Source organism: Eptesicus fuscus, chromosome 5 (genome assembly GCF_027574615.1).
Source record: "Eptesicus fuscus isolate TK198812 chromosome 5, DD_ASM_mEF_20220401, whole genome shotgun sequence".
Lineage (NCBI taxonomy): Eukaryota > Metazoa > Chordata > Mammalia > Chiroptera > Vespertilionidae > Eptesicus > Eptesicus fuscus.
This window is the reverse complement of record NC_072477.1, coordinates 63,930,891-63,941,758: the sequence shown is the minus strand read 5'-3', so window position 1 is coordinate 63,941,758 and position 10,868 is coordinate 63,930,891. Positions and strand designations below refer to the sequence as shown.

The window sequence follows — 10,868 nt, the reverse complement described above, 5'->3', positions numbered from 1 at the left end:
GAGTGTCTCTCTCTCGGGCTGTCCCTCAGGCCACTCGCCCCTCTGCCCGCGGGCCAGCCCCAGCCCCCGAGGTCAGCCCCAGGCCCGGCTCGCCAGCCTTCCAGTCCAGCTCCCGAACCGGAAGTCCGTGCGGGTGACTCGGCCACAGAGGGCGCATGCGCGAAGCCAGCCGCCGCGACTCCAACTCCCGCGGAGCCTGGGCTGGAGCGGGCCCCGTCCGCGCCGTACTTCCGGGACGCGGCGCACCGTCCTCGCTCCTTTTCCCGGCCGCTCCCCCCGCAGCAATTGTCCCGGCGAGTGGGTTCAGGAGGAGCCGTCGATCCCGGGGGCCTGCGCGCGTGTAGAGAACGGAGCCTTGGATTCCGTGGTTGCCTGGAAGAGCGACGTATAAAGGGGCTCGAGTTCCGCCGTGGGCATGATCCACGAACTGCTCCTGGCGCTGAGCGGGTACCCAGGTTCCATCTTCACCTGGAACAAGCGCAGCGGCCTGCAGGTACCGTCCGGCTCGGAGCGCGGGAACCTGAGCCAGTGCAAGGGGAGGAGTTTAGGGACCGAGGGCGGGGCCTTGGGGCGGGGGCGTGTCCCTGGGCGGGAGCCTGGAGGGCCGTGCTCCGAGGGCCAACGTGGGACGGACGCGGGGTCAGAGAGCTGGGCCTGGGCTGGGGAACCGAGGCCGGCCCTGCCCGGCCCCGCCTTGGGGAAGGGAGAGAGAGACTCCAATCGGCCTAAAGTTGAGATTTGAGCGAGAGTTTCTGGGGAACTGGATGTAAAAGTGGGGGAGGCATTTTCTCGCATTTCACGCTTACACCCTTTTAAATTTTGAAAGCTAGACCAACTACATAACGTTTTGTGTTTTTTTTGGTTTTCTGTTTTTTTACATAGCGTTTAACATACAACAAGGGTTCAGCCAGTTTTGTTGAAAGAAAAAATGAATGTGTTTCTGTCAAAACCCCTTTCTCAGGAAATTCAGCACTAGGAGAATTTGGAAGGAGGCCTTCGTGTAACCAGGAATGTATGAGGAGGAAAGGCTATTATCTAATTTAATATGCATTATCTAATTTAATCTTAACCACCCATCTTCATATCACAGATTAACTCCCTGTGTCACGCAGCTAGTAATTAGCAAGCCTGGTCTTGAACCCAGGCCTGTCTGGCTCCAGTATCTCAACTACTCTTGTCTACTTCTGCTTCCAGTAATGTTATCTCACCCTCTCAATAAGTTAGTAACTAGGTATTGTTAGCTCCAGTTGACAAATGAGCAAACTGAAGCTCAGAATTTCATGGTGGCTAGTCCTGGTATTAGCAAGATTTGTATTTAGCTTTGTTTGATGACAGCCATGCCTATTCCTATAAGAACTGGCAGTATAGGCTGGGGAGGAGCAGAAAAATAAACATTCTTGTCTATAAAACCTATAAATCACAGCAGTTCCTCTTGTTATTATTTATTTTCCCTTGTAAAACTAGCACAACACCAAGCATATAGGAGGGACATGTACAGGAGTATTTGTGGGTGCTTTATGATCTGAAGTAAAAAGATAACAGTATAGGAAAGATAGCTGCCTTCTTTTCTTATAAAAAAGTCTCAATCATATATTTTCCTCTTGAAGGTCTCAGCTTTAAAGTCACCTCCTCAGAAAAACTTTTCTGACCATCTCTTTAAGTATCCTCCCATATGCCCTTCTTCTCTATTCCAGGAACTTGATTATTTCCCTTATAGGACTTTCCAGTCTTTCTCTCTCATAGATTGCCCATGAGGGCAAAGACCACCGTGGTCTTCAGAGATGTACCAGGAGTATCTAGCACAGTTTCTGCCTCAGAGTAGGTGTTCAGATACTTGTGCAAGAAAAGGCCACCAAAACCAGCAAATATTATATACTTTCTGCAGAACAATAATTTTCACATTTGAATAAAGGGAAAAATAGTCGGAAATGCCCACTATAGATGAAAATCATCTTATTGTACTATTGAACATATATACATGTTAAGCTAAATACAAACTCAAGCATATTGTTCTTTTAACCAAATATTTTTTACAAAGTAAACAAAAACTAACAAATTGATAATTGAAGTTAACATTGGCATTATTGACATTTTGGACTGTATAATTCTTGGTTGTGGGAGCTGTCCTTTGCATTGTGACATGTTTAGCAGCATACATGGTCTCTGCTCACTAGAGGCCAGAAATACCCCCTGAGTTATGACAACTAAACATAGCTCCAGCCATTACCAAATGTCCCTTGGGAGGCAAAAGTGCCCTCATTGGGAACCACTGATATAATGTGACATATACTGTTGTTTTGCTGAAACTAAATTGCCAACATTGAGTTTGAATGACTTTGCTACAGATCTGGCTATTCTAATGTAAAGAATGTCTGTAAATATTACTGGGTTGTACCAAAAGGTATCAATAACTGTTTTGGTATTGTTTGCTATTTTAGAATACTAGACCTTCAACTTTTCTAAAACTGTGCCAAAAATCACTGCTCAAAATGCCAATTTTAATGGGAGTATCACTTGATAACTAGGTAGAGCTGTCCTAATAATAATAAAAAATTGCTTATATGTATTGAGTACTCGCTGTGTGCTTGGTACATATTATTTACATGTAATAATTTTATTTCTGAAAGCAGGGACTTGAACAGATATTTGTATACCCATGTTCATAGCAGTATTATTCAGAATAGCCAAAGGGTAGAAGCTGCTCAGGTGTCCATGAACAGATAAACAAAATGTGGTGTGTATATATCCTATATAATAAAGAGGTGATATGCAAATTGACCCTCACACCATCACACAAAATGGCCACCCCCATGTGGCCAAAGATGGCTGCCACAAGATGGCCGGCAGGGGAGGGCAGTTGGGGGTGACCAGGCCAGCAGGGGAGGGCAGTTGGGGGCAATTGGGCCAGCAGGGGAGCAGTTAGGTGTCCATCAGGCTGGCAGGGGAGTGGTTAGGGGGTGATCAGGCTGGCAGGCAGGCGAGCAGTTGGGAGCCAGCAGTCCCGGATTGTGAGAGGGATGTTAGACTGCCCTCGAGGGGTCCCAGATTGGAGAGGGTGCAGGCTGGGCTGAGGGACACCCCCCCTCTCCCAGTGCACAAATTTTGTGCACTGGGCCTCTAGTATACATGTATGTATGTGTGTATATGTGTGTATATGTGTGTATATGTATGTGTGTATGTATGTATATGTGTGTATATATATGTATATATACACACACATACAGACAGACACACACATACAGACAGACACACACACATACACACACGAATATTTTTCAGTCTTAAAAAGGAAAGAAATTCTGACACATACTACTGTATGGATGAAACTTGGAGACACTACTAAGTGAAATAAGTCAGTCACAAAGCACAAATATCGTATGATTCCACTTATTAGAGGCACTTAGAGTAGTCAAATTCATAGAGACAGGAAATAGAAGGGTGGTTGCCTGGAGCTGTGGGATGGGAGAATGGGGAGTCTTTGTACATGGGTACAGAGTATCAATTTGGGAAAATGAAAATGTTCTGGAGATGGATGGATGGTGATGATGGTTGCACAACAATGTGAATGCACTTAATGCCAAGACTGTACACTTAAAAATGCTAAAATTGTCACTTTTATGTATATTTTGCCACAATTTATTTTGAAAATATGGGTTGAATGAATACATTTTCCCACTACTTTTTTCTACTTGAACTGCTGTGTAACCTTATATAGCATACTGGGCTACCATTTAAATTAAAAATAAAAACATGTATACTAAATGTATATGCCCAGTTATAAAGTTGCTTTTACAGTTTATAGTATACTACATTTATTTACATTTTTATTGAAATGAAAACATGATTTAAAATTTTATAGAGAATTTCTGAATCCTAAGAATGTTTGAGAAACCCCTGGAGTTTGCTAAACACTTTGCTAAAGACAACTTTGTTGCAACCAAGTAAAAAACTCCTATCTTTAAAGACCATACCTGAAATATTGCATAAGAAACAGGTATAGTAACTACCTCTGAGGGGAGGTTGACTTATTTTTAATGTACACCATTTTGTGTTCTTTTTTGAATTCATGTTTGAATTCTTTACCATGTGTTACCACTTATTCAAGTAAAGAATTTATTAGGTCGGGGTGGGAAACAGCACCTTTGTAGTGGTTTGGAAATACTTTTGTTATCCAGAACTTAACACAGCTATAAGAGCACATATGTTCTTAAATGGGCACCTTGAGAAAGGAAACACTAAATGATACGGAGCATTTGAAGCACCTCAAAGACTGGCATGCAATGAATCACAAGCATCAGTGTATTCAGCCTGCTTCCTCTCCCACAGGTGTCACAGGACTTCCCGTTTCTCCATCCCAGTGAAACAAGTGTCCTGAATCGACTCTGCCGGCTGGGCACAGACTATATTCGCTTCACTGAGTTCATTGAACAGTACACAGGCCATGTGCAACAACAGGTAGGTTCCTGTTCTCAGGGAATGTACACCTCCAGGGGGCGGGAGCTATGTTAAGCTTTCAGTGAATCCACTGGTAATTCATGTGAAATAAGTCATAATAAGTTATAAATTTATCATCACTGGAATTACTCAAGTGAAGGCCAGGGGACTGTACCTTACACAAGGGGGAAATATACACAGGGATTAATTAGGCAGATTGGTGTTAAGAGCACATATGTTTTGCCTGAGTTTTAGAAGACCTGAATTAAATTATTTTGAGCTGGACCAGAGTTCCAATTCCAGAGGTGAAAACATGAAGTATTATTTCAAATTCCTTTGACACTCTGCTTCTAACTATCTTAGTCATGTTGAGGCAAGCAACTAAAGTCTTTCAGCTTCATTTTTTAAATTTGTAAATAAGAGTTTAACCAAAGAAGGTGTTTGGCACATAGTAAGTACTTAATAAATAGTATCCATTTTATGAATTAATTGAAAATCAATACAATGTAGAGGTCAAGGTTTTGTGCCCACACCATCATTCACTGGCCATAGACTGCTCAGCAGTAACCTAATGCTCAGTAACTAAGACCCTGTTTCCTTATCTATAGAATGAGGGTAATAGATAGTAAGTATCTCATAGGGTTGTGAAGATTAAACAAGGTAATTCATGGGAAATATCTGGTATATAGTAGGCACTCAAATTTTTTGAAAGAGATATTTTAAAGTTCTCTTTATTTTTAACAATCTGTAATTCTTGTCAATGGTAAGTAAAAAGACTGCCAAATCGCCTGACTGCTGTGGCTCAGTGGTTGAGAATCGACCTATAAACCAGGAGTTCATGGTTTGATTCCCGGTCAGGACACAAGTCCAAGTTGTGGGCTCGATCCCCAGTAGGGGGCATGGAGGAGGCAGCTGATTCTCATCGATGTTTTTATCTCTCCCTCTCCCTTCCTTTCTGAAATACATATATGACTGCCAAATTGTGTGACTGATTCAGTGATGACTATTTTCCAGTTGAAAGAGTGATTCTGGTTGAGGGGAAAGGTGGGGACTTCTACAAAGGAAGTAGAAGGATGCTTTTCTGAAATAACATAGTCAATACCCTCTGGCTCTATTATATAAATTGGGTCAACTGATGGTGGTTGGCATCAATTCAGTGCCAACAAGAATCCCCAATTTGGGGTGTGGTGAAGAAGGAAATGTTATTCAGTGCAATACAGCTCAATTGTGATACAGCACAGCTGTGAGAGTCACACAGCTATAAGAACAGCCCTGGGCCTGGCCCCTCTGTGGCTAGACAGCTCTGCTCCTCAGTGGTCATTGCTCTGGGCGGTTCCACTCTACCCTGCCAAGACATCTTTGGTGTCTTCAGTCTTCGTAGAAGGGGAAAGTGTGGCCCTAGGTGATTTGGCTCAGTGGATAAAGCATCGGCCTGCAGACCCAAGGGTCCAGGGTTCAATTCTGGTCAAGGGCAGGTACTTGGGTTGTGGGCTCCTCCCTGGCTCTGGCTCTGGTTGGGACTTATGCAGGAGGCAACCAATTGATGTGTTTCTCTCATATCGATGTTTCTCTCTGTCTTCCACTCTCCCGAAGAAAAATACCCTCGGTGAGGATTAACAAAAAAAAAAAAGAGAGAAGAAAGAAAGGGAAAGTGTGCTCACCCTGGCTGTGTAGCTCAGTAGCTTACAGTGTCGTCCTGATATACCAGGGTTGTGAGTTCGATCCCAGGGGTCAGGGCATATATAAGAATTAACCAATACCTGGGGAGACCTCAAACACCACCTGGGGCCCTACAGCCACACTGGCCAGGGACCAGCTGCCATGGCTGCGAACCCATGAACACCGAGACTCCAGCCTCCCTGGCCTTGGCTCCTAAAAAGTTTGTCCAGGGGGAGACAAAATGCTGGCCGAATAGATGGATGTGTCTGGCACCTCTCACGGAGCAGATAGGAGAAACAGCTGAATTGAATAACATCCACCTGGAATTGGCCAAGTAAACCCAGCTGGAGAGGCAATCCGTGGACAGAAAGGTCAGAGCTAGCTGGGAAACTGGTGGGATCGGGGACCTGGGCTGGAGGGAGAAACTCACACAGCCTGGACTGCACTGAACCAACACCTCGTCCCTTAGGGACAAGAGTAGCACTCAACTGTGGAACGGTGTACACAGGGCTGCTGGCAGTGGGGGACTCTAGACCTAAGCCCACAGCCGTGGGAGGCTGTGCCCAGGAAGGCAGCCTGAAGTTCTGCACCAGCCATGCAGTGCTGGGAGGAGAGAAACACACGACAGTGCAATTGCTCTGTCTTTATATTCTTACTTTTACTCACTACACCCAGGATCTTTCAATTACAAACACTCGCCGTGGCTGCGGTGCAGGGGAAGGTGGTTTTGTGGAAGCTGGGGAAAAAATAGGGAAAGGTGATACAGAGGCCAGCTCTGGGACAGTCCGATCCCTCCAACCCTGAACAGACATTTTTCTCCTGGAGACCAGGCCCCTCCTAGCAGCCACACCCAGCCTTGAGCTCGGGCAGCGAAAGGAAGATTTGAAATACCCCCAGGGAGCCCTTGAGGTTGAGGGGCCATTTGGTCCCGGAAACTAATACAGAAACATGGCCACCTAAAGGCGGTGTCAGTAATAGACGCCTGTGTAAATATAAACTGAAAGCAGGTAAAGTGGTCCCTCCTGGCTGTCACCAAGGTTGTGGCATCTGACACAGAGGAGCTGTGGATCGCTGGGAGCTTTAACACGGTGCTGACTAGCAGGAAGCTGTGACCTGGCAGATAGAACAATGGAAACGGATCTTAGACCAGCCCCCATGGGACATTAAATACTCAGATGAAGCAAACGAACTTCACTACTTCGCTTTTTTTTTTAACTTTTACTTAAGAAACTAAAATTTTTTTCTTTATTTTTTATTACTATTATTATCTTTGTTTTGATTTTTGGATTAGTGTTCTACATTCTATATTTTATTTTTTATCATTACTATATCTCATTTTTCCTTTATGCAAACCATTTCTTCCTAACTTCACTCTTTTTTCATCCTGTTTCTCTTCTCCTGTTCCTGCTTTAGTTTTTCTCTCTCCTTTCATTTTACTCCTTGCTAAAAATTGATCTTCTTCATCGGCTTTATTGATGCATTACTATTACAGTAGTCTCTATTGGCTTGCTCATATCTAATTTTCTCTCCCCTGCTCCAAGTTCATGCACCCTTCTCTTTTCTCTTTCTTCACTAGCCAGTTTTTTTCCTTGTTGTTGCTTGTTTGATCATTTGTTAGTTTTTTTTTGTTTCTTATTTTATGCTTTTTCCTCTCCTCGCTTGTTATCTTCTACTAATAGCTTCATTAGTTTCACTCACCAAACTCAGACCTATCTGCTGCTTACTCTATTCTCCTTTTTCAAAAATAGATGAATATATAGATAGATAGATTAAAGAAAGGTGGAAAATTTTTAAATAAATTTTTATACATTTTTGAACATATTTTTAATTACTATTATATTTTTAAATTATTTTTTTAAATTGATTACTTTCTTTTTTACTTTTCTTCTTATGAACTCATTTTCTTCCTACCTCTTCTATACTGAATCATGACCATTCCCCCATTCATTCAATTTCTTTATCTTATATTCTGGAAATAAGCTCTGCCCCTTCAGATTCAGCTACCCTCCTTTTTTTTCTTTTTTTTTCTGGGGGTTTGTTCTTTGCATTTTTTGGTTTAGTTGTTGGTTTTGTGGAGTTTTCTCCCCATATGCATATAGATGTATTTTTTCCCTTCTTTTTTCTTTTCTCTTTCTTTCTTTCCCCTTTTTCCTTCATTTCCTTTTTTTTCTTACCTTTTTTCCTTTTCTCAATATCATTTTTGTGCTCTATTCTCTCTAATTCTCTTTTCTCTGGTGGTCACCTTTATTTGGGGTTATTGGTGTCGTGAATACATTCGTGTTTTGTTCCCTCTGTGTCATGTCTTGTCAAGTTGTATTTTGTGCCTTTTGGTCAACGTGGTAGAGAATGAGCCACATAGTCAGACACCCTGAAAGGAGTGAAAATGCAGAGACAAAGAAATAACCCCCACAATGAAGGAAAAGGAGGAATCACCGGAAAAGGAAGTAAATGAAATGGAGGCAAGCAATTTGTCAGAGAAAGAATTCAGAGCAATGGTCATAAGGACACTGAAAAGGATGGAAGACAACTTCAACAACATGTGTAAAAATCAAGAGGAAATGAAGAAGAACCAAAAAGAAATGAAGAATGACATTGCTGCAATAAAGAACTCAGAAGAAAGCATCAACAGTAGATTAGAAGAAGCTGAGGACAGCATCAGTGAGCTAGAAGACAAGGAGGAAAAAACACACAAGCAGAGCAGCAACTGGGGAAAAAAAAAACTTTAAAAAACAGGAGGAGAGCCTAAGGGAGCTTTAGGACAACAGGAAACAAAACAACATCCGCATAATAGCAGTAGCAGAAGGAGAGGAAACTGAGCAAGGAATAGAAAACCTGTAAGAAATAATGACAGAAAACTACCCTGATATTGGGAAGAAAAAACTCACACAAGTCCAAGAAGCTCAGAGTCCCAAACAAGATGAACCCAAAAAGATTGACACCAAGACACATCATAATTAAAGTGGCAAGCACCAACGACAAAGTAAGAATCTTAATGGCTGCCAGAGAGAGACAGAAAGTTACCTACAAGGGATCCCCCATCAGACTATCAACTGATTTCTCAACAGAAACACATCAGACCAGAAGGGGATAGAATGAAATATACAAAGTGATGCAAAGCAAGGGACTGAATCCAAGCATACTATACCCAGCAAGGCTATCATTCAAAATTTAAGGTGTAATCAGGAGCTTCACAGACAAAAAAGGGCTAAGGGAGTTTATTACCACCAAACCATCAATGCAAGAAATGCTAAAGGGACTGCTATAAAAAGAAGAAATAGAAAGGGAAGAAGGAACACGGGCATAAAGAATAAAAATGGCAACAAACAAGTACCTATCAATAATAACCTTAAATGTAATTGAATTAAATGCTCCAATCAAAAGACAGAGGGTAGCTGAATGGATAAGAAAACATGACCCATATATCTGCTGTCTACAAGAGACCCACCTCAGAACAAAGGACTCACATAGACTGATAGTGAAGGGATAGAAAAAAAATTTTTAGGCGAATGGAAATGAAAAAATACTGGGGTAGCAATACTTATATCTGACAAATTAGACCTCAAAGTGAAGGCCATAACAAGAGATAAGGAAGGCCACTTCATAATACTAAAGGGAGCAATTCAACAAGAGGATATAACTCTGGTAAACATATATGCACCCAATGCAGGAGCACCCAAATACATAAAAAAAAAATCTGAAAGATATCAAGGGAGAGATCAACAGCAATGCAGTCATAGTAGGGGACTTTAATACCCCATTGACACCACTGGATAAGTCCTCAAAAGAGAAATCAGCAAAGAAACATCAATCCTAAATGACTCACATGATTAGATGGACTTGATTGACATCTTCAGAACATTTCACCCCAAAGCTGCAGAATATACATTCTTCTCAATTGCACATGGGATATTTTCAAATATAGACCACATATTGGAACACAGGCAAAGTCTCTTCAAATTCAAGAAGATAGAAATCATAGCAAGCATCTTCTCAGACCACAATGTCATAAAATTAGAAATCAACTACAATAAAAACAATGAAAAAAAATCAAACACTTGGAAGCTAAATAACATGCTATTAAATAATGATTGGGTTGCCAAAGAGATCAAAGAAGAAATAAAAAGCATCCTGGCAACAAATGACAGTGAAAACACAACAATCCAAAATCTGTGGGACACAGCGAAAGCAATCTTGAGAGGGAAATTCGTAGCTCTACAGACCTACCTTAAAAAAACCCACACACACAAGAAAAAATGGTAATTATCTAACTCTATAACTCAAAACAATTAGAGAGCAACAAGAAAAGCCCAAAGTAAGCAGAAGGAAGGAAATAATAAAGATCAGAGTGGAAATAAACAACAAAGAGACCAAAAAACAAACAAACAATACAAAAGATCAATAAAACCAAGAGCTGGTTCTTTGAAGGGATAAACAAAATTGATGAACCTCTAGCCAGGCTCACCAAGAAGCAAAGAGAGAGAACCCAAATAAACAAAATCAGAAATGAGAGAGGTGAAGTAACAACCATTCCCACAGAAATACAAATGATTATGAAAAAATACTCTATTCCAACAAACTGGACAACCTAAACAAAATGGACATACTCTTAGAAATATACAAGCTTCCAAAACTCAATCAGGAAGAATAAAAAAATCTTAATAGGCCAATATTACCAAAGCAATTGAAACAGTAATCAAAAATCTTCCAGCAAACAAAAGCCCTGGTCTGGACAGCTTTACAGGGGAGTTCTACCAAGCATTCAAAGAACTAAAACC

General features: G+C 41.6%; 1 protein-coding gene across 1 annotated transcript in view; it reads left to right on the top strand.

Moving 5' to 3' along the window:
* Nucleotides 1–179: 179 nt before the first annotated feature.
* Nucleotides 180–10,868, top strand: part of TUBGCP4 (tubulin gamma complex associated protein 4) — a 50,698-nt gene continuing 40,009 nt past the window's right edge. Inside the window, exons 1-2 of the mRNA XM_054716296.1 lie at nt 180–493; nt 4,327–4,455. Of these exons, the coding sequence (XP_054572271.1) occupies nt 416–493; nt 4,327–4,455 (207 nt within the window). The 5' untranslated portion in view covers nt 180–415. The remainder of the gene's footprint in view (nt 494–4,326; nt 4,456–10,868) is intronic.